The sequence below is a fragment of the Plasmodium falciparum genome (assembly GCF_000002765.6).
Source record: "Plasmodium falciparum 3D7 genome assembly, chromosome: 2".
Lineage (NCBI taxonomy): Eukaryota > Apicomplexa > Aconoidasida > Haemosporida > Plasmodiidae > Plasmodium > Plasmodium falciparum.
In genome coordinates, this window is record NC_037280.1 from 75,277 (window position 1) to 99,111 (window position 23,835).

The 23,835-nt window shown below is 20.4% G+C and overlaps 4 protein-coding genes across 4 annotated transcripts; all 4 read right to left on the minus strand.

The window, feature by feature from the left end:
* Nucleotides 1-1,974: 1,974 nt before the first annotated feature.
* PF3D7_0201600 (PHISTb domain-containing RESA-like protein 1) lies at nucleotides 1,975-3,532 on the minus strand (the record flags this gene model as incomplete). Its single annotated transcript, XM_001349494.1, has 2 exons — nucleotides 1,975-3,228; nucleotides 3,329-3,532. 2 exons carry the CDS (start codon nucleotides 3,530-3,532, stop codon nucleotides 1,975-1,977), a joined length of 1,458 nt encoding a protein of 485 aa, XP_001349530.1.
* Nucleotides 3,533-6,014: 2,482 nt separating this feature from the next.
* Nucleotides 6,015-8,889, minus strand: PF3D7_0201700 (DnaJ protein, putative; the record flags this gene model as incomplete). The annotated part of the gene is made up of 2 exons (XM_001349495.1): nucleotides 6,015-8,624; nucleotides 8,797-8,889. The coding sequence occupies 2 exons, from the start codon at nucleotides 8,887-8,889 to the stop codon at nucleotides 6,015-6,017; spliced, it is 2,703 nt and encodes a 900-aa protein (XP_001349531.1).
* Nucleotides 8,890-11,555: 2,666 nt separating this feature from the next.
* Nucleotides 11,556-13,515, minus strand: PF3D7_0201800 (knob associated heat shock protein 40; the record flags this gene model as incomplete). Its single annotated transcript, XM_001349496.2, has 4 exons — nucleotides 11,556-12,124; nucleotides 12,399-12,834; nucleotides 13,109-13,258; nucleotides 13,405-13,515. 4 exons carry the CDS (start codon nucleotides 13,513-13,515, stop codon nucleotides 11,556-11,558), a joined length of 1,266 nt encoding a protein of 421 aa, XP_001349532.2.
* Nucleotides 13,516-16,041: 2,526 nt separating this feature from the next.
* On the minus strand, nucleotides 16,042-23,562 carry PF3D7_0201900 (erythrocyte membrane protein 3; the record flags this gene model as incomplete). Its single annotated transcript, XM_001349497.1, has 2 exons — nucleotides 16,042-23,256; nucleotides 23,452-23,562. The coding sequence occupies 2 exons, from the start codon at nucleotides 23,560-23,562 to the stop codon at nucleotides 16,042-16,044; spliced, it is 7,326 nt and encodes a 2,441-aa protein (XP_001349533.1).
* Between the last annotated feature and the right edge of the window lie 273 nt (nucleotides 23,563-23,835).

Genomic DNA, 23,835 nt, shown 5'->3' on the forward strand with positions numbered 1-23,835 from the left:
ATATACATAAATAAATTATTTTCGTACTTATTTATTTTAATTACCTTTCATATAGCTTTTTTATTATATATTCAATAAAAATATGCGTACTATTATATTATTTACAGAATGACCACATTTTTTTTTTTTTTTTATTTAAATGAAACATTTATAAATATGTAAAAAAAATTGTATATAAATAAAAAAAGTACATTACTTTTTAATTTAACTATATATATATAATATTTCTAATTAATTTATATCATAAAAATAATTATAATCACTTATAATTTTTTTATAAATATATATATTATATATATATATATATATATATATAATTTTAAAATATAATATAATAAAATATTAAATTTATTTATAATACTGTGCTCGAAATTTACTGTAATAAATAAATATTTACTTTTATAAATATTAAATATAATTACCAGAAGACACAGATAAAATTTTTTTTTATTTCATATAACTACATTATAAAAAGAATTTTTTTTTTTTCTCATATATATTATATATAATATGAATATATATTTCATATAAATGAGAAATATTAATACATATAAAATAATATATAATTAATATATAAATATATATATATATATATATTATTTTTCATATTACTATTGAATAGAAATAGGAATCGTCTTAATAAAAATGATTAAATACATGTGTAGTTAATAAACACATATATATTGGAAATCATATATATATGTTGTTAAGTATTTAATAAAAATATTTATATATATACATATTATTATGTATTTTTATATTAGTAAATGAATTCTTTATAAATTACAAAAAGTTATAAAATATAAAGTGTATAATCCTACGTACAATTTTTAAATAAATAACGTAATACATGTATTCATTGTCATATTTTCTATTATTTTAATAAATATTTTTTAATAATTTAGGTTATAACAAAAAAATCATTCAATATTATATATATATATATATATATATAATATATATATGTGAATGTTAATTAGTTGACGTAAAACAATTTACTACGGTTTTTTTTAATAGTTAAATAAATTTATTATTATACGTAAATATAAATATATATACAATTTAGTTAATATATTTACATATTAATAGTTTTAAATTCATTAATACACTACTATAAAAACAATTTATCAGAATATATCATTTTCATATAATTTACTCATTTTAAAAAGAAATTATATAATAAATAATTTCCAACTTTTAATTAATTCTTATACAAAACAAATCATAGTATAAATTGTAAATACATAAAAATATATAATACTAATTTAATAAAATTTTTAATTATATTATATTTTTTATAATATATATATATATATATATATATATATATATAATAATAATAAAATAAAAAAAATCAAGTTAAAAGAATAAATAAAATAAATAAATTTATTATAATATTCAATTATATATATATATATATATATATATATTTTTTTTTTTTTTTTTTTTTTTTGGTTATCTAATAAATAAACATCATATAATACAAAAAGTAATAATTATCAAATTATACACAAAAAAAAAAAAAATAAATAATAAAAATAAAGTATAAAAATTATATAAATTATAAATGTTTTTTTTTTCATTTTTAAACAATACACATGGAATATTTAATTTAAAAATATTTGAAGTCATCCATAAATATAATATATATATATACAACATTATATTAACAAATTATTTTAAAAACATCGTGCCTTCTTTTTTTGTTATTATGGTACTTTTTTTTTTTTTTTTTTCTCATTCAATTATATAAAAACCTGATATTCATTTATTTTTTGATATAATATGCACATATGTATATATATATATATATATATATAATAAAAAAAAAAAAAAAAAATCCATTACAAAAAATTAATTAAAAAAATTAAATAAATATATACCTATTAAAGCATTTCACATTTTCGTTAATATTTTTTGTACATGTATTTTCTTTGTTTTCCTTTTTTCGCATATATAAATCCACATATATACTTATAAATTAAATCTTACTTTTTTTATTGGTTTATCTCTTATTTCTTTTGCAAGTCTTTTTTTCCATTTATCATCAATTAATTTCTCAGATCTTTTCTCAACTTCTCTTTCAACATCTCTTTCGACTGCCCTTTCAATTGCTTCAATGAGTTCAGGGGTTAATATAAATGGTTCTTCATAATGATAATTATATTCATATGATGGATCCTCATTTGCTCCAACAATAACTTCCCCATTTTTGTCATATTGTTCTTCATCATAATCATCATAATCGTCATAATCGTCATAATCTTCATTGTCTTCATTATCTTCATATGCATCTTCCTCCTCTTTTTTATTGTCTTTGATTTTCTCTTGTTTTTTTTTTTCATTTTCTGCTTCATCATCATCATCATATTTTTCTTCTAAATTTACGTTTTTAAGTGAATTCAAAAAATGGCATCCTTTGTAAGTAACTAAATCGGGATTTTTTTCATAGAACTCTTCAGCCTTAAATTTCAAAGCACGTCCACCCCTTTTATGAATTTTTTTTCTTTCATGATGCAAAGCTTCAAACGGTTTCTGGAGATAAAGCATACCCTCTTCTTTTAATGTTGCCAATGTTTTTCTCCATAACAATCTACAGGCCATTACAATAACCCTAAATTCGTTTACATCTAAATATACATTATTTTTGAACCATTTATTAAAAACCTTATTAAATGAATTTTCAATATATTTTTTCGATAATGCAAAAAATTCATTACATTGATTACACGTTGGTTTTGCATAATTAAAAGGTGTTTTATATTTTTTTCTTAAAAGATAAAAATTATTATTAAAATACATATACCATGAATTAAATTTTTCTTTCTCACTCTTCATTACATTATGCCAAATAGTATGTATTCTAAGCTCACTATTAGTCTCATTATTCAATAACACAAGTTTCTTATTTATTTCAAGATCTAAATCATTTGTATATTCACTATTTCCTGATAACATATAATAACTTATTTCAAATCGTTCCCATAAATCATAGTTGAATAAACTAGTGAATAAATGTGAATACTTATTAAATGCACTTTTTTCAATTTTCATTTTCTTTGTTAACATATTTTTTGTGTCCATAAAACTCTCACTTAATTTGTATGAATTCTTTTTATAAAATTTAAAAAAATCGTCAAGGGAAGGTTCTTTCGAACTTAAATTTCTTTTGAATGTATTTTTGAACTGTATATTCGTGGATAAGTTTCCCTCAAATGCTAATATATTCTACAATATACCATAAAGAATAAATATATATATATATATATTATTTTAAAAAATATAAAAATAAATAAAATAAAATATATTAAATAATTTTAAAACTTACCAATAGGATTATATATAATATCCCAACAATAGGCAATAGAAAATATCTACATTTTGATATATTTAAAGAAATTCCCTTTCGTTTTTCATCTTCTTCATATTTATTATCTGAACACATGGTCATTGGATTAACACAATTTATTATATTTTTATTATCTAATATATTTTGAGATAAACAATTATTATTCCTATTATAGGTCTTCATATATAATTAATTCTTAAGTTTTTCTTTTAATAATTAAATATTTATTTATGATTATATCAAAAATATATAAATATAAAATATATATATAAAAAAATATATATTATTATCTCATTTTTTTTTTTTTTTTCATTACACAATATAATATTATATATATTATTGTTAAATAATAATATATAGTTACTTTTAATATAGAAATAACAAAAAATACATAAAAATACTAATGGGTATACAAATTAAAAATATATACATAAAAATATTTTATTAATTAATTAAAACTTTTATACTTTAAATATACATATAATAAAATATATATATATATATATATATATATATATATATTATATAGTAATTATATGAATTATAAATATTATTCCTATTTTAGGATTATTATTATTTCTTTTTAATGTATATATTATTCCTTTTCTCTAAAGGGGAAATAAGAAAAATATGAAAAAATATAAAAAAGATAAAAAACTTATTAATTACATTTATTATGATTAATATGAAGAATTTTTTATACCAATATTATTTCATTTAACATATAATTTATATATTAATTCTAACAACTATATATATTTATTGAACGGTGATGTTAATATAAATATAGATAATAAGAAAATTTCTTATTTTAGTATTAAAACCCTAGAATATTTTATAATTTCAAGTGATACAAAAAATAAAGAATTATAAAAAAGTAATTACACTTGTAAAATAATAAATAATATAATTTTTATAAATTTAAAATTGTAAAAAAATATAATTTTATGTTATTTATAATTTTTTATTTTTCCATCAATAATATATTTATTTAAAATATATATATAAAAATATATATATATGTACACTTATTATTAATATATTCTATTATTTCCAATTTGATTTAATGAAATTATTTATTTTATATATATATATATATTTAATATTCTTTTATTTATACAATACTTATGTATACAATCACAGTTATAATATTAGGTTACTAAAATTTGTTGTTCTTTCTAAAATTAGTTACTCCATAAAATGTATTAATGGAAATATTCTTTTTTATATATTGTAATTAAGAAATTAATCTTAAAATATTAGAATATTATAATATTATAATATTTTATAATATAATAATTTTTATATAAAATTAAAAATATGATGAAATCCTTTAGTTTTTTACTTTTTTCTCCTTACATGATATAATAATTTTTATTCAAAAAAAAACACTTTTAAACACATTAAATAAAATTAGTATTTATTATTAATTATTTGGTCAAATATGAGATTTTTATTTATTAAAGGAATTTCCGTAAAGCTAAAATAATTAAATATGAACATTTAATTTTTTTCAAAATATTATATATATATATTATATATAATACTACCTATAATAATGGTATATTAATATATTTCTATATCATTTTTATATTTAATATGGCATTTTATTAAATATATTCTATATGACAAATGCTATAATAAAGGATCTTCCTAATAATAATAATTATTATTATTATTATTATTAAATTTCCATATATTTATAAATATATTAAAATAATGATCTTTATTATATAATTATTTTTTGTACTCATAATAATATGAAAATTTTATAAAATATTTAAAATTGTGTTTTTTCAAATATTATATATAATTATAAAAACAAATTATATTCCATAATCTTATGGCATAATTATTTTTATGTCTCATATAAATATATATATATATATATATATATATATATATTATATATATATTATAATCATATATCATTATTAGACACATTTCTCATTTATATATTACTTTAAAATTATTAAAGAAAATAAAACATTAAAATTTTTTATAAAATATAATAAACGACAAAAATTTTACAGTACAGTATAAACCTTTTTAGTAATATTATAAGCAAAAATTCATGAAATACAAAAATTATAATGATAACCTGTTAATCTTTATATATATAATCATGTCCATTATTATCGTATAGGTTTAAAATATTTAAACAATTATATCTAATTTAATAAAATATTTTTAAATAATAATTAATAAAAAAAAAAAAAAAAAAAAAAAAAACAAATAATTAATTAATTAAAAAAATTGTCATTTCATTTTTTTTATATAAAATTATGATGGTAAGAAATAAATATATTTATATAAAAATTATAAATACTTAAAAAAAGGGAATTTTTTTTTATAAAAAATACGTCATTTTAATTATAAACAAATTAAAAAATATTACAACATATATAATATAATATTTATATATTAAAAGATCTAATTTTAATATTTTTTTTTTTTTTTTTTTTTTTTTTTTTTGTAGTCAAATTAAATATAATTGCGTAAATTAATAATTTATTACATAAATATTTTATATTTCATAATTTATATTTCCTTTTGTTAATTTTTATACATACTATTTTATTTTTCAAAATAATATTATATAGTATATTATTTTATTATTCTTTTTTTTTTTTATATTTTATTTTATATATTTTTTTTTTTTAATTCATTCATTATTAACCATTTTTGAAACATTTATTACTTTTTCAATAATATTTTCAATATCAGCTTCCTGATCCTTTTCCCAATTTTTATTTTCTTTTGAACACGTTTTCATTATATTTCCTAAAATTTCCAATGCCTCAACTCTTTTTAATTGTGTTTCCTTATCTACACCTTCATCAAATAAAACTTTTTCAGCAGCATATCTAATTGTTAGTTCAATATCACCCTGAACTACATTTTTTATATTCTTTATCATAAAATGTAAAACTTTTCTCTTTTCGTTATCGCTTAGTAGCTTAAGATCTTTACGATTTTCATTCTCATTTTCATTTTCATTTTGATTTTCATTTTCATTTTCATTTTGATTTTCATCATCACTTGAATTATCATTACTAGAAGATTTTTCATTAACATTGCTTATATTATTTTCAATATCATTTTCGCTCTTCAAATATTCTATCTTTTTAACAAGACCAGTTATGTTTTCATTCCTAGGTATATATTCCTTAATTATAGACAACAAGTTCCTCATAGATTTTGATACTTTTAGTTGATTTTTTTTATTCCTGTTTTCGAATTCCATGTTAGCCAATTTTAAGTTTACTCCAAACGAATGTCCATTATCTTCCCGATAACATTGAGTAAGATTTGTATATATCCATCCTATGGATTTTAAAAAAAAAGTACCAAATATGGATTTATTTAATTTTTTCACTTCTTCTTCCATATGTTTTTTCCATTGGTCATCTCCATCTACATATGGCTGTAATTTATTTCTTAAATATAAGGCTATTTTAACTTGTCGTACTTCTTGTTGCTCATACATCAAATTCATAATGTCTTCAAGTCTATGTTCTAATTCATGCAAAGCTATATTTTTTTCAGATAATACTTTTAGAAATGATTCTATTTGCGTAGTTCCAATATAATCATAAAACTTTTCTATACTTAACATTTTCACATAAAATATAGAAGGATCTATTAAAAACATATCTTTTGTAGCATTTAATCCATATTTATTATAATTCATCCTTCTTTGGTCTAAAGATAATATTTGATATGCTTCATTTATATCCCTAAATTTTGTTAATGCTTCAGCATTACCTAAATTACTTTCTGGATTATATTTTAAAGCTAAATTATAATAATTACTTTTAATTTCACTCAATTCAGAAGTAGGATATACGTTTAATATATCATAGTATGTTGTATCGACATATATATTTGATAAATCAGAAAACCAAATGTTATATATGTCATTTTTAAATAATAATCTATTTGCTTCCTTATCCAAAGAATACCTTTCTTCTGATTCTATATCTTCGTTTGTTGTAAATTCATCATCAACTACCTCAGAGGAACTTATTGCAACTTCTTCTTGTGCTTCTCCATATTCTTCTATTATAGATTCATCTTCATCTGATTCATTATTTTCATATTCTTCCACTAACAAATCATCTTCATCTGATTCATTACTTTCAGATTCTTCCACTAACAAATCATCTTCATCTGATTCATTATTTTCAGACTCTTCTATTATATCATCTTCTTTATTTTCATCAAACATTTCAAATATCAAGTCATCATCTGTAACAAGCGCATCATATTCTTCATCGTCATGATATAGACCATCCCTCATTTTTTCATAATAATTTATAGACGAACTATTAATAATTTCATTTACTGAAGGACATCCTTGGGTATCTACATTTTCACACCCACTAATTAAATCATTATTCTTGATGCAAATTATTTTATGATTCTCTTCAAAACAATTCAAACCTTCCACCATAGAAAGATTTTCTTCTTGTTTCTTTTTAGGTTCTGGTTTTTCTACCACTTTTACAGCTTTTTTTTTTGCTTTCATTATTTTCATTTCATTCATATATTTAATTTTATCTAAACAATTAATTATAATTTTATTGCATAAATATTGAATTTTGTTAGATAAAGCTTTCCAAGCTATTCGACATCTCTCAATTTTTCTTTTAAAATCTTCAACACAGATAACTTTTTTATCATACCATTCATAAAATACACTATTTAATTTCAATTCAAGATACTTTTCTCCAATTTCAATAAGTTTTTTGCATAGATTACATCCTTTTTCATATTGTTCTTTTGGTATATTATGTTTATTTTTAAATTTATTATATTGATTAAATAGTTTACACTTTAATGAAGCAAATTTATTTTTTTCATTTTTCATTATTTCTAACCACAATTTTTCCGTTTCAATTATAATATCTTCTCTATTTCTTTCTAAATTATCAACTTTATTATTTAATTCTATATCTTTATCATTATTGAAAACAGGGGGATACTGTTTCATATGCGGAATTACCATGTAATTATTCCATAGCATATATTGTTCTAAACCTTCAATTATATTATCAATAAAATTCACAATTGATTGTTCCTCATCAATAAATATATCATCTGAAATAGAAATCGATTTTCCATTTGGTAATGAAAAAAATTGTCCTATAACTACAGGTTCCCCATTTTGTTCAAGTGAATTTGATAAGTTGTCTTTTTCGCTTAATTGTCTTTCATATATTATACTATTACTAACTGAATAACAGGAATTTACATCACTTATAAATAATTTCTTTAAAAAAAAAAAAAAAAAAAAAAATTAATACGTTATATAAATTTAAACATATATATTATATATATATATATATATTATATACATAATGTTTTTTTATTTATATATTAAATAAAATTATGTAACTTAGTGCAATATAAATACATATTTAATATTAATATATTTAACTTACATTTATTACACCATATAGAATTCCAAATATAAATACGGAAATGTGTCCAAATTTTAATGATTTAGAAAAAAAAACATTTCTTTTACATTTCATATTGTATAAATCTATGATTATACATATCTATATATTCCAAAAGACTTTAAATTATTATTTTATTAATTAAAACCTTTTCTATAAAAATTATCTATCAATACACATTGAAAATATGATAAAATTTTTATACTATTTAAAGATATATTAATTTTTAGTAACAATATAATTATATATATATATATATATATATATATATATATATATATATCAATTTATTAGTTTTATAATTACAAAACCCAGGTAGCAAAAATAATAATTAAAAAAATTTATATTAGAAAAAAAAAAAAAAAAAAAAAAAAATATGCTTTTACAATAAAAAGGACCATATATTTATTTTGAATATATATATAAAATCACAAAAATAAAATTTTATTAGTGGCATATAACAACTTTTTTAAATATTTTAAATAAATGTAATTTAATCTATATTTTTAATTGTATTTTTTTAATCAATAACTATAATTTTATATGTTTTATATAATATAAAATAATATATATATATATATATATATACATATATTTTTTAAGTAATGGATATAAAAATTTATTTATTTTAATTATTAAGAAACATATATATATTATTTCTTTTTTTATTCCTTAAACCTTTTTTATCATTTAGAAAAATATACATTTAGTATAAAAAATAGAAACAACCAAATTTCATATACAAATTGTTTTTTAAATAAAAAAATTATATGTATAATATTATCTATCATATAAATAATATATAAAAATAGTAATATTATATAAATATATAAATATATAATATAATAATCTTGAATATATATAAAAAAAAAAAAAAAAAAAAAAATTCATTGTTTTAAAAGATAATATTATTAAATTTGTTCTTTTTGTAATATTATATATTTGAGTACAACCAAAATAATTACCAATAAATACATTATAATTCATTATTTACAAAAATAAAATATAATTTAAAATTCTCTTTAAAAAATATAAAATTATATGTGATTATTTTGAATTTACATTTATAACAAAAAAAATAAAAATATAAAAATATAACAACATTATTCTCTATACATATATATAAATAAAATAAATAAAAATATTTTAAAATATATATCCCTTTATATTATGTAAAGAATACATAAGAAAGAAAAGGACTATATCATTAAAATATATATAAATGCATGCATAATGAAATATATATATATATATATATATATATATAATAATTTGCATGTATAATAAAATATTATATAATTATTATCAAATTTGTTATTCCATTTCCTTCCTTCCATTATATTTTATAAAAAAATTTATATATATATTGGTGTTCATTTATAAGGAATATATATAAAAATATAATATGTATACATATATATAATAATATATCAAATATAGTTCAAAAAAAAAATATATATATATATTATATATATATATTATATATATATTATATATATATAAGCATATTATTTTATGTATGAACAAAAAAGAATTTATAATTAAAATATATTCAGATTATATATGTAATTTATTTTTTTTATTTAATATATAATATATAATAATTAATTTAAAATTGTCTATGGCGTAGTAACATATCAACTAATTTTATTATATATATATATTACTATTCCATAAAACATTAACATATATCTGTAATAAAATATTACTTTTTATATAATGATAGAAATTAATCATATGATTAAATGTGTTATAAATTAATAGGAATTACAATCAATATATTTAAATTTTTATAATGAATCTATTCCAAATTATTAATAATATATCTATATATATAGATGTCACCCCACTATTATAAATATGTTATTGAAGAATAGAACAATATTTTATATAATATATTTTTTTTTTCATTTTAACCGTTTTTATATAATATTAGTTACACAAAGGACCACAAACCATAATAATATATATGAAGTACAATAACTTTTTGTTTTATAAATAAATATATATGAAAGTTTCATATATATATATATAACTATATATTAATATTATACATATGTCTCTTTATTAAATTTTATAATAATATTATTATTTTTATTATAGCATTTGATGTATTATCATTTATAATATTTTATCATACAACATTAATTTTAAAATATTTTTTATTATATATATAGATAGACATGTAGATATCTTGTTTTTTTTTTTAATTTAAAGTTTATTCTGCTTAATACTTATATCATCAATAAATAGACAATCCATATTATATAAAAAATAAGTGTGTAAATATTAAAATACGTAACAGAAAAAAATATAAAAATTTTGTAAAAATTATGAATTACAAGATATATAAAAAAACAAAAACCAAATAAGAGTTATTAAAATAAAAATATCTCTTATTATGTAAGAAAAATATATATATATAATTAAATGTATAAACCGTAAAATGAAAAAATTAAATTATTTATTATATAAATATGTAAATAATATATTAATTATTATGACTATATATATTACTATAATTTAGGTTTTTCCTTTTAATTTTTTCAGGCTATGAAGCATATAATCAAAAATAACAAAAAAAATAAAATAAATAACAAACAAACAAAATAATAAGAATAAATTAAAATAATTTCTTTTTTAATTTGATAAATATTAAAAAATCGGTATTGTAAAATATATATATATATATATAAATAAATATATATGTCTATATCTATATACACATAGACATATTATTTTTAAAAACCATTTCCTCCTAATGCTTCTTTTATAAGTTCTTTCTGTTCATCACTTAGCTTTTTTGGAAATATTATATCAAATTCAATAATCAAATTTCCTTTCATTTTTGGATTTTCCATATATGGCATTCCTTCACTAGTAATAACTCTTGTAGTAAGAGGCGTAACAATTTCATCTACTTGAATATCAATATCTCTATTATCTAAGGTTATAATTGTAAATTTATGACCTGTTAAAGCTTGTTCTAAAGTTATAGGACACCTATATATCAAATCATTATAACTTCTTACAAAACGATCATGATCTACTGTTTTTATCGTAAAAACTAAATCTCCTGGATTTGACATAGGACTTGTTTGGTCACCTTCTCCTTTATACGTAATTGTCGTACCATCACACCATCCAGATTTTATATCAACAGTTACAAAAAATTCATCATCATATGTTGTTACTCCTTGACATCTTTTTCTTGTTACTTTTAATTTTTTCTGAGTTCCATTATATAAATCTTCTAGTGTTACGTAAAGTGGTACAACATATTCTTCGACTTTGTCCATGCTACTAAAACCTAAAACAGAAAAAAAAAAAAAAGAAAAATAAAAGGAAAGATTAAAGACAATATAAATACACATATAAAAAAATACATATATAAAACACACATATAAAATATATATATGGAATATATATATATATATATATATATATATATATGTGTATTCCCTTAATTCCTAAAAATATTAATTTCTTCATTAAAATAAATATTAATAAGGAATATTATAACACTCTTTTATTACATAATAAACTATTTATTTAAATCTACATTTATTTTTATATGTTCTTACTTTTTGAAGTAGTATATCCTGAACCACTTCTTGGGTTTATACCACTAAACGGAGATGATCCTCCAAATAATGAACCTTCAAAGAGTACATTTCCATTTGGTGATGAAGGTGAATTAGAATAAAATTTTGTTTCTGTTTTAAAAAATTTACTAAAAACGTCATTTGGATCAGTCCTTTTAAAACCTTTGGAATGTCCATTATTAGAACCATATTTATCTAATCCTTCTTCACCATACTTATCATATATATCTCTCTTTTCTTCATCTGATAAAACTTCGTAAGCTTCAGAAATACTTTTAAACATATTATCAGCTTCTTTTTTTGATGCTGCATTTAAGTGTTTATCAGGGTGCCACTTCATAGCTAATTTTTTATATGCTTTCTTTATGTCTTCATTCGTACAATCTCTACTAACACCTAATATGGAATAATAATCCTAAAGAGCAAAAAAAAAAAAAAAAACAAACAATAATAAAAAAAAAAAACAAACAATAATAAAAATAAATAATAACCAATAAAAAAAAATTAATACATAACATTATATCATATTATTTATATTACATAAATATAACATTTTTAATAATAAAACAATAGAAATATAATCCTTTTTTTTTTTTTTTTTTTTTTTTTTTCTACTAATACTATATTTTATATTGAAACTTTTGTATATAAAAAATATAATCTTATTCTTTTCTTTTATAATATCTTACTTCATTTTTCTTAGTAGATGCCTTTCCATTTTTTGATTTGAAATTTCTTTGAGTCTGTGCTAGATTTCTCTTAATTATTAAATTAGAAACATTTCCTGAAGTATTGTTCTTATTATAATAACTCGTCTGAATTTGATCTTGGAACTTTTCCTAAAATTATAATAAACGATACAAATTAACATACAATTTTATATTAACAATTAATATATATATATATATATTACAATCAATTCTATATTTATCTTTCATATTTATATTCATTCTTCTTCTTCTTTTTTATATTATTCCTATATTACCTTATTAAAACAACATAATTCCCATATGAAAAGAGAAAATAAAAATATTTTAATAAAGAATAAAAAAATTATTTTATTTTCTCTGAAACGATATTTTTTAAAAATTGCCATTTATTATTATATTATTTTAATTTTTCTTTAGTACATTTCCGTGAAAACTACTGGTACATATTCCTACAAATGTATAAATTATAAATATTAATTATCAAAAAAAATATTCATACATAAACATATATATATATTAATATTTTATTTAGTATATTTTATAACACTTTAAATATTCTATATTATATTTTATTTCAAAAAAAAATAAAAAATTACTAAATAAATAATTTATATATGGGTTTACGATATTATTAATTTTTATTATTATATAAAAAAAAATTAAAATTCTCCAGTAATTATAAATTTTACCTTAAACATAAAAGAATCTATTAATAATTCAAAATTTAAAAATAAAAAAAAAAGAATTTCCTTAAAAAATATAAAGCAAAGAAGATAAAATTAAAATTATAATTTAAAAAATATAATTAATTCAAAAAAAATTAAATCCTATAAAATATAGTATTTCTATATTTAATGCAATTTTTTTTCTTTATATATATATAAAAAATAACTATTGATATAATGTTCTTATATTCCAAAAAAATAAACTTAAAATATAAATATATATACATATATATATAATTTAATCTACAAAGAATAATAAACAACAATTAATTAAATAAATGCTTAAACAGTTTTTTCCTTCTTTTTTTTATGGTTTTTTAAATAATAAAAATATAGGAAAAATTATAAAAAAAAAAAAAAAAAAAAAAAAAAAAGGATACATACATCACATTATATAATAATTATTATATTAAATTTCTTAATATATATATAATATTTTTCTAATATATTTTAATATATATCAAATACATCTTAATTTATATAATATGAATTCTTTTATGGCTTATCATTTTGCAACATTATATAGATATATAATATTTAATAAATAATAGGTTCACTTTTTAAACATCTTATATATATTCGTTTTTCTTATTAAAATTATATGTAATAATTCTTCCTCTATCTAATTTAACACTATCATAATATATTTTATATTATTTCTCAAGCCTAATAATAATTTATAATAAAAAATATATATATTATTTAATTATCTATATAATTAATATATATTATATATATATATATATATAATGTTATATTCATGATAATTATTATGTTTATTAGGTTAACAAAGAAAATTGAAATAAATAAAAAAAAATAATAAAACTAAAAATTGAAAAATTAAAAATATATCATTTTACATATTAAAAAAAATTTATATAATAAAATTATGCATTTTTCGTAAAAAAAAAATAAAAAAATTAAAAGTTTATAGTTTCACATTTTATTATATTTTATTTTATTTTTTTTATATATATTATCTATTTATAATTTATAGTTTTATTCCTTTTTAATATTACTACAAAAAAGAACAAAAAAAAAAAAAAAAAAATATTTTAAATAGTGTAATTTTATTTTATCCTATGTTAATATTTTATAAATGTGTTACATACGAAAAGGAAAAAGAAAATTACGTTTTAATATATATATATATATATATATATCATATAAAACATAAGTTGGAATTCCTTTAAAGAACCATTCATCTTAATAATATATTTTTTAAGAGTTATATATTCTTAAAATTTTTATAAAAAGATTTGTCTTATTAAAAGTTAATTATGAAATACGGCATATAAATAAATTGATATGAATACAAATACAAAAACAAAAACATAAAAAAAAAAATTTTAATTAAGAAAAAAAGTAAAAAATTAAAAATTAAAAAATTCATTAATTTCTAACTACAAAATTGCACATAAATATATAAATATAAATATAAATATGAATAAATAAATAAATATATATATATATATATTTATTTATTTTACAAATGGAAAAAAAAAAAAAAAATACATATTAAGAAATATAAAAAGATCACATAATTTTTTTTGAAGCTAAAAATCAAAATTTCCCAACAATATAAATATAAACAAATATTTTCTAAAAGCAAGGTATACATAAATACAATATTGGATATTATTACTCATATTAAAGGCATAATTTATAAAAAATAAAAAAAAGGAAAAACAACAAAAGACTTTTTAATTTCCTAATAAGAAAACTCCTTTTATAGATTAATTCTACAATATGAAAAGAAATATAAATATACTATCTTCTATATATTATAATATGTATTAGAAATATATAAAATTTAATTTTTTGCTTTTCTTTTCCTTTTTTTAGTCCTCTTTTTATTTATTTTCCCACACAAATTAATTTATAAGTATGTATATTTTTCAACGCTTAATATATATTCAATATTTATGTTACAAATAACGTAGAAAGCTTTTATATAATGTTAACGTACTAATATAAAATTAACGTTCTAATATATATATATATATACAATATTATTATTCACAATTTTTCCTTTTTTCGTATTCAAATATTACCATTAGCCCTAATATCCATAAAAATATATATTTTATATTTAATATATTTAAGTCTTGTAATTTTTATTCTACTATATATATATATATATATATATATATATATATTGTATTACATATAATAATATTTATTTATTTAATTTTTTTTTCCTCTCAAATTTTTTTTGGATTTTTCATTATCAGACGATTCATTATCTGATAATTCGTCATCTTTAACATTTTTTAATCCATCTGTAGGCTTATTTTTTAAATTTTTATTATTCAATTCGGTATGTTTTTGTCCCTGGTTTGGTTTGTGTTTTAAGCCATCGTTTTCTAAATCATTATTTTGTTGTCCTTTACTAGCTTTATTCTTTAAATCATTATTTTGTTGTCCTTCATTAGGTGTATTCTTTAAACCAGTATTTTGTTGTCCTTCACTAGGTGTATTCTTTAAACCAGTATTTTGTTGTCCTTCATTAGGTGTATTCTTTAAACCAGTATTTTGTTGTCCTTCACTAGGTGTATTCTTTAAACCAGTATTTTGTTGTCCTTCATTAGGTGTATTCTTTAAACCCGTATTTGGTTGTCCTTCACTAGGTGTATTCTTTAAACCAGTATTTTGTTGTCCTTTATTAGCCGCATTCTTTAAACCAGTATTTTGTTGTCCTTCACTAGGTGTATTCTTTAAACCAGTATTTTGTTGTCCTTCACTAGGTGTATTCTTTAAACCAGTATTTTGTTGTCCTTTATTAGCCGCATTCTTTAAACCAGTATTTTGTTGTCCTTCACTAGGTGTATTCTTTAAACCAGTATTTTGTTGTCCTTCACTAGGTGTATTCTTTAAACCAGTATTTTGTTGTCCTTTATTAGCCGCATTCTTTAAACCAGTATTTTGTTGTCCTTCACTAGGTGTATTCTTTAAACCAGTATTTTGTTGTCCTTCATTAGGTGTATTCTTTAAACCCGTATTTGGTTGTCCTTCACTAGGTGTATTCTTTAAACCAGTATTTTGTTGTCCTTCACTAGGTGTATTCTTTAAACCAGTATTTTGTTGTCCTTCACTAGGTGTATTCTTTAAACCAGTATTTTGTTGTCCTTCACTAGGTGTATTCTTTAAACCAGTATTTTGTTGTCCTTCATTAGGTGTATTCTTTAAACCAGTATTTTGTTGTCTTTCATTAGGTGTATTCTTTAAACCAGTATTTTGTTGTCCTTTATTAGCCGCATTCTTTAAACCAGTATTTTGTTGTCCTTCACTAGGTGTATTCTTTAAACCAGTATTTTGTTGTCCTTCACTAGGTGTATTCTTTAAACCAGTATTTTGTTGTCCTTCACTAGGTGTATTCTTTAAACCAGTATTTTGTTGTCCTTCATTAGGTGTATTCTTTAAACCAGTATTTTGTTGTCCTTTATTAGCCGCATTCTTTAAACCAGTATTTTGTTGTCCTTCACTAGGTGTATTCTTTAAACCAGTATTTTGTTGTCCTTCATTAGGTGTATTCTTTAAACCCGTATTTGGTTGTCCTTCACTAGGTGTATTCTTTAAACCAGTATTTTGTTGTCCTTCACTAGGTGTATTCTTTAAACCAGTATTTTGTTGTCTTTCATTAGGTGTATTCTTTAAACCAGTATTTTGTTGTCCTTCACTAGGTGTATTCTTTAAACCAGTATTTTGTTGTCCTTCACTAGGTGTATTCTTTAAACCAGTATTTTGTTGTCCTTCATTAGGTGTATTCTTTAAACCAGTATTTTGTTGTCCTCCACTAGGTGTATTCTTTAAACCAGTATTTTGTTGTCCTTTATTAGCCGCATTCTTTAAACCAGTATTTTGTTGTCCTTCACTAGGTGTATTCTTTAAACCAGTATTTTGTTGTCCTTCACTAGGTGTATTCTTTAAACCAGTATTTTGTTGTCCTTCACTAGGTGTATTCTTTAAACCAGTATTTTGTTGTCCTTCATTAGGTGTATTCTTTAAACCAGTATTTTGTTGTCCTTTATTAGCCGCATTCTTTAAACCAGTATTTTGTTGTCTTTCATTAGGTGTATTCTTTAAACCAGTATTTTGTTGTCCTTCACTAGGTGTATTCTTTAAACCAGTATTTTGTTGTCCTTCACTAGGTGTATTCTTTAAACCCGTATTTTGTTGTCCTTCACTAGGTGTATTCTTTAAACCAGTATTTTGTTGTCCTTCATTAGGTGTATTCTTTAAACCAGTATTTTGTTGTCCTTTATTAGCCGCATTCTTTAAACCAGTATTTTGTTGTCTTTCATTAGGTGTATTCTTTAAACCAGTATTTTGTTGTCCTTCACTAGGTGTATTCTTTAAACCAGTATTTTGTTGTCTTTCATTAGGTGTATTCTTTAAACCAGTATTTTGTTGTCCTCCACTAGGTGTATTCTTTAAACCAGTATTTTGTTGTCCTTCACTAGGTGTATTCTTTAAACCCGTATTTTGTTGTCCTTCACTAGGTGTATTCTTTAAACCCGTATTTTGTTGTCTTTCATTAGGTGCATTCTTTAAATCATTATTTTGTTGTCCTTCACTAGGTGTATTCTTTAAACCAGTATTTTGTTGTCCTTTACTAGCTGAATTCTTTAAACCAGTATTTTGTTGTCCTTCACTAGGTGTATTCTTTAAACCAGTATTTTGTTGTCTTTCATTAGGTGCATTCTTTAAACCAGTATTTTGTTGTCCTTTACTAGCTGTATTCTTTAAACCAGTATTTTGTTGTCTTTCATTAGGTGTATTCTTTAAACCCGTATTTTGTTGTCCTTCACTAGGTGTATTCTTTAAACCAGTATTTTGTTGTCCTTCACTAGGTGTATTCTTTAAACCAGTATTTTGTTGTCTTTCATTAGGTGCATTCTTTAAACCAGTATTTTGTTGTCCTTTACTAGCTGTATTCTTTAAACCAGTATTTTGTTGTCTTTCATTAGGTGTATTCTTTAAATCATTATTTTGTTGTCCTTCACTAGGTGTATTCTTTAAACCAGTATTTTGTTGTCTTTCATTAGGTGTATTCTTTAAACCAGTATTTTGTTGTCTTTCATTAGGTGTATTCTTTAAACCTGTATTTTGTTGTCCTTTACTAGGTGTATTCTTTAAACCAGTATTTTGTTGTCCTTTATTAGCCGCATTCTTTAAACCAGTATTTTGTTGTCTTTCATTAGGTGTATTCTTTAAACCAGTATTTTGTTGTCCTTCACTAGGTGTATTCTTTAAACCAGTATTTTGTTGTCCTTCAATAGGTGTATTCTTTAAACCCGTATTTTGTTGTCCTTCACTAGGTGTATTCTTTAAACCAGTATTTTGTTGTCTTTCATTAGGTGTATTCTTTAAACCAGTATTTTGTTGTCCTTCACTAGGTGTATTCTTTAAACCCGTATTTTGTTGTCCTTCACTAGGTGTATTCTTTAAACCAGTATTTTGTTGTCTTTCATTAGGTGTATTCTTTAAACCAGTATTTTGTTGTCCTTTACTAGGTGTATTCTTTAAACCAGTATTTTGTTGTTCCATGTTTCCTATACTTTTCAAGTCCTTATTCCTTATGTCTTTATTTAATAGTTCTTTATTCTTCATGTCTTCATTGGACAAGTCTTTATTTAATAGTTCTTTATTCTTCATGTCTTTATTAGAAATATCTTTGTTTAATAGTTCTTTATTTTTCATGTCTTTATTAGATAAATCTTTATTTTGAATATCGTTATTCTTTAAATCATTATTTGTATATACATTTTCTTTTAATCCTTCAGATCCTTTATTTCGTAATTCTTTATTTTTTAATTCTGCATTTTCTTTTAATCCTTCCGATCCTTTATTTTGTAACTCTTTATTTTTTAATTCTGCATTTTCTTTTAATCCTTCCGATCCTTTATTTTGTAACTCTTTATTTTTTAATTCTGCATTTTCTTTTAATCCTTCAGATCCTTTATTTTGTAATTCTTTATTTTTTAGCTCTGCATTTTCTTTTAATCCTTCAGATCCTTTATTTCGTAATTCTTTATTTTTTAATTCTGCATTTTCTTTTAATCCTTCCGATCCTTTATTTTGTAACTCTTTATTTTTTAATTCTGCATTTTCTTTTAATCCTTCCGATCCTTTATTTTGTAACTCTTTATTTTTTAATTCTGCATTTTCTTTTAATCCATCAGATCCTTTATTTCGTAATTCTTTATTTTTTAGCTCTGCATTTTCTTTTAATCCATCAGATCCTTTATTTCGTAATTCTTTATTTTTTAGCTCTGCATTTTCTTTTAATCCATCAGATCCTTTATTTTGTAATTCATTATTTTTCATATAATCTTTTTCTTCATATTCTTCTAGATTTTCGCGTGCTTTATTAGTTACTTCCTTACCTTTTGCTAAATCAGTTTCATTATATTCTTCTAGATTTTCGCGTGCTTTATTAGTTACTTCCTTACCTTTTGCTAAATCAGTTTCATTATATTCTTCTAGATTTTCGCGTGCTTTATTAGTTACTTCCTTACCTTTTGCTAAATCAGTTTCATTATATTCTTCTAGATTTTCGCGTGCTTTATTAGTTACTTCCTTACCTTTTGCTAAATCAGTTTCATTATATTCTTCTAGATTTTCATGTGCTTTATTAGTTACTTCCTTACCTTTTGCTAAATCAGTTTCATTATATTCTTCTAGATTTTCATGCGCTTTATTAGTTACTTCCTTACCTTTTGCTAAATCGGTTTCATTATATTCTTCCAGATTTTCATGCGCTTTATTAGTTACTTCCTTACCTTTTGCTAAATCAGTTTCATTATATTCTTCTAGATTTTCGCGTGCTTTATTAGTTACTTCCTTACCTTTTGCTAAATCAGTTTCATTATATTCTTCTAGATTTTCGCGTGCTTTATTAGTTACTTCCTTACCTTTTGCTAAATCAGTTTCATTATATTCTTCTAGATTTTCATGCGCTTTATTAGTTACTTCCTTACCTTTTGCTAAATCGGTTTCATTATATTCTTCCAGATTTTCATGCGCTTTATTAGTTACTTCCTTACCTTTTGCTAAATCGGTTTCATTATATTCTTCCAGATTTTCATGCGCTTTATTAGTTACTTCCTTACCTTTTGCTAAATCGGTTTCATTATATTCTTCCAGATTTTCGTGTGGTTTATTAGTTACTTCCTTACCTTTGGCTAATTCTGTTTGATCATATTCATCAACGGATTCGTGTGGTTTGTTAGTTATATCTTTACCTTTTGCTAATTCTGATTGATCATATTCATCAACGGATTCATGTGGTTTGTTAGTTACCTCCTTACCTTTTGCTAAATCAGTTTCATTGTATTCTTCCAGATTTTCGTGTGGTTTATTAGTTACTTCCTTACCTTTTGCTAATTCTGTTTGATCATATTCATCAACGGATTCATGTGGTTTGTTAGTTATATCTTTACCTTTTGCTAATTCTGATTGATCATATTCATCAACGGATTCATGTGGTTTGTTAGTTATATCTTTACCTTTTGCTAATTCTGTTTGATCATATTCCTTTAATGTAGATGGACCTTCATTATCAAGTTGATATTCTCTAGATACATGACCCTTTTCATATTCAGGTAATTCATCTCGTACTTCATTATCAAGTTGATATTCTCTAGATACATGACCCTTTTCATATTCAGGTAATTCATCTCGTACTTCATTATCAAGTTGATATTCCCTAGACACATGACCTTTTTCGTATTCAGGTAATTTGGTTGGTGGTTCATGTTCTAATTGATAATCTTTAGCGACATGACTTTCTTCGTATTCCTTTAATCCTTTTGTTGGTTGATATTTAAATGGATGACCTGCTGATTTATTTTCTCCTTTATCCATTAAATCTGAAGGCCTTATAACATGTATTTCTGGTGTATTCAAAGGTTCACCATCTGGATTTTCTCTCTTTTCCCTTTCTAACAACTTTTGATATTTTTTATAATTTTTTTTAAACTTGTGTAATTCCTGCATTTTTCTCTCCTTTAGTTTATTACGTCTTCTTTTAAACGGATTGAAAGTTGATTTCAATTTTTTTCCATTTACCTTTGAATCCATACAATCACCAGACACAGCAAGCTCATTATCTTTTCTTGGTACAATAGGAAACAATTCACTTAGTCTATAAAACATCGTTCTCTTTTTATCTGGAGCTCTAAATTTATCAGGAAACGATGATTTATTTTTATTCACGGGAACCACAACTTTATCATCAGAATCTTTTAATTTAATTTTTTTCTCATCGTCTGGTTCTTCAGCAGCAATTAATTTTTTTTCTTTGTCTTCCTTAAGTTTTTTTTGTTCTTTATTTCTCTTTCTTTTAACCAATATCCTGGTTGTAGGAAATTTTTCCCTAAAACCATAACCAGTTTCTTCTAATTTTTCTTCAACATCTTTTAAATCACCCTCTCCATCTTCTTTTAAATAATAACGTTTTTTTTCATATCTTTCTTCATATTCATCTAATTCTCCAAGTGCATTTTCTCTCATACCATAAAATTTGGTTTCAACAATTTCTTCATAACCATCACCTTTATCTTTAATTTCTTCATCTTTCGTACCATTCTTTTCTGCTTGTTCATCATCATATTTTTTAATCCATTCATCAACTTCATCTTTCATTCCACGTTGCATTTTAACCATCATAGGTCTTCTTGAAGCTCTCCTTTCTTTTAGTTCATTTATAGCACTTTCTAATTGAGCATTTAACTTTTCTAATTGTTCAATTTCTCTTAATTTATCTCTTCTTAAACTTCTTAGTATCCAATTTCTTCTTTTTTCCTTTCTCTCCTCATAATCCTTTAAATGTTGTTTTATAAATTCCTTCTCTTTCAATTCCATTTCTTTCAAATCCTTTTCTACGGATTCTGGTTTTTTGGGAACTATTTTTTTATCATCTTTATCATTTCCTTTATTCTTTAATGCTTCATCATTATTATCTTTTATTTTATTTTTTTCTTCTTTTTCCTTCTGATTTTCTAACTCTTTTTTTTTTAATGTTTCTTTATTTTCTTTTTCCTTTAATGCTTCTCCATTTACTTTTTCCTTTAGTGATTTTTCACTTGAAGAGTCTTGGCTTTCCTTTTTTGTTAAATCTTTTGCTTTCTGCGCGTCATTCTTTTTTTGTTCTTTTAACTTCTTTTCCTTTAAAGCATTTCTTGCTTTTTCATTTTTTTCAGTTTTCTGTTTTAAAGCCTCTTTTCTTTTATGATCCCTGAACTGCTTTTCTTTTAATGCCTCCTTAGTTCTAGGATCCCTTACTCCACGACTGCTTAACCTTGTATTCCCCAAAACCTGGGCTAATGATCTTTTAAGTCTTATTTCAAATATATTATACACATTGTCAATTTTATTATAATTCTTAACAACCGTAAACTAAAAAGAAAAAAAAAAAAAAAAAAAATTTAATTATAAACACATAAATAACTATACATATAAATATATATATATAATAAAATTTCTTATTAAAAAAAAATAAATAATAATAAAATAAATAAATAAATAAAATGTATTAAAATGTAGATAATGCTAAATTAAAATTTTTTTTTTTTTTTTTTTTTCTTTACTTACATATTCAGAATAAATTAGTATCCATATTAAAGGAGAAAACAAAAATATTTTAAGTAAAAAAATTAAAATATTTTTCCTTCCTCTTATATGGTATTTTTTTATTGTTGCCATATGTCTTGTTGTAAAATATTTATTAACAAATTGGCATTTGCATTAAATAAAAATTAATTTTATATATTGATATAATATCTTTAAATATTTGATATATTTTCTAAATACAAATTTTTTTTATTTTCTTTTTAATTTATATATATATATATATATATAAATAAAAAAATAAAAATAAAAAATGAAAAAAAGATTACAAATTTTTATAATATTATTTTTTTAATACTATATATACAAAACCTTAGAATATTTAAAAATGGAAATTAATATAACAAT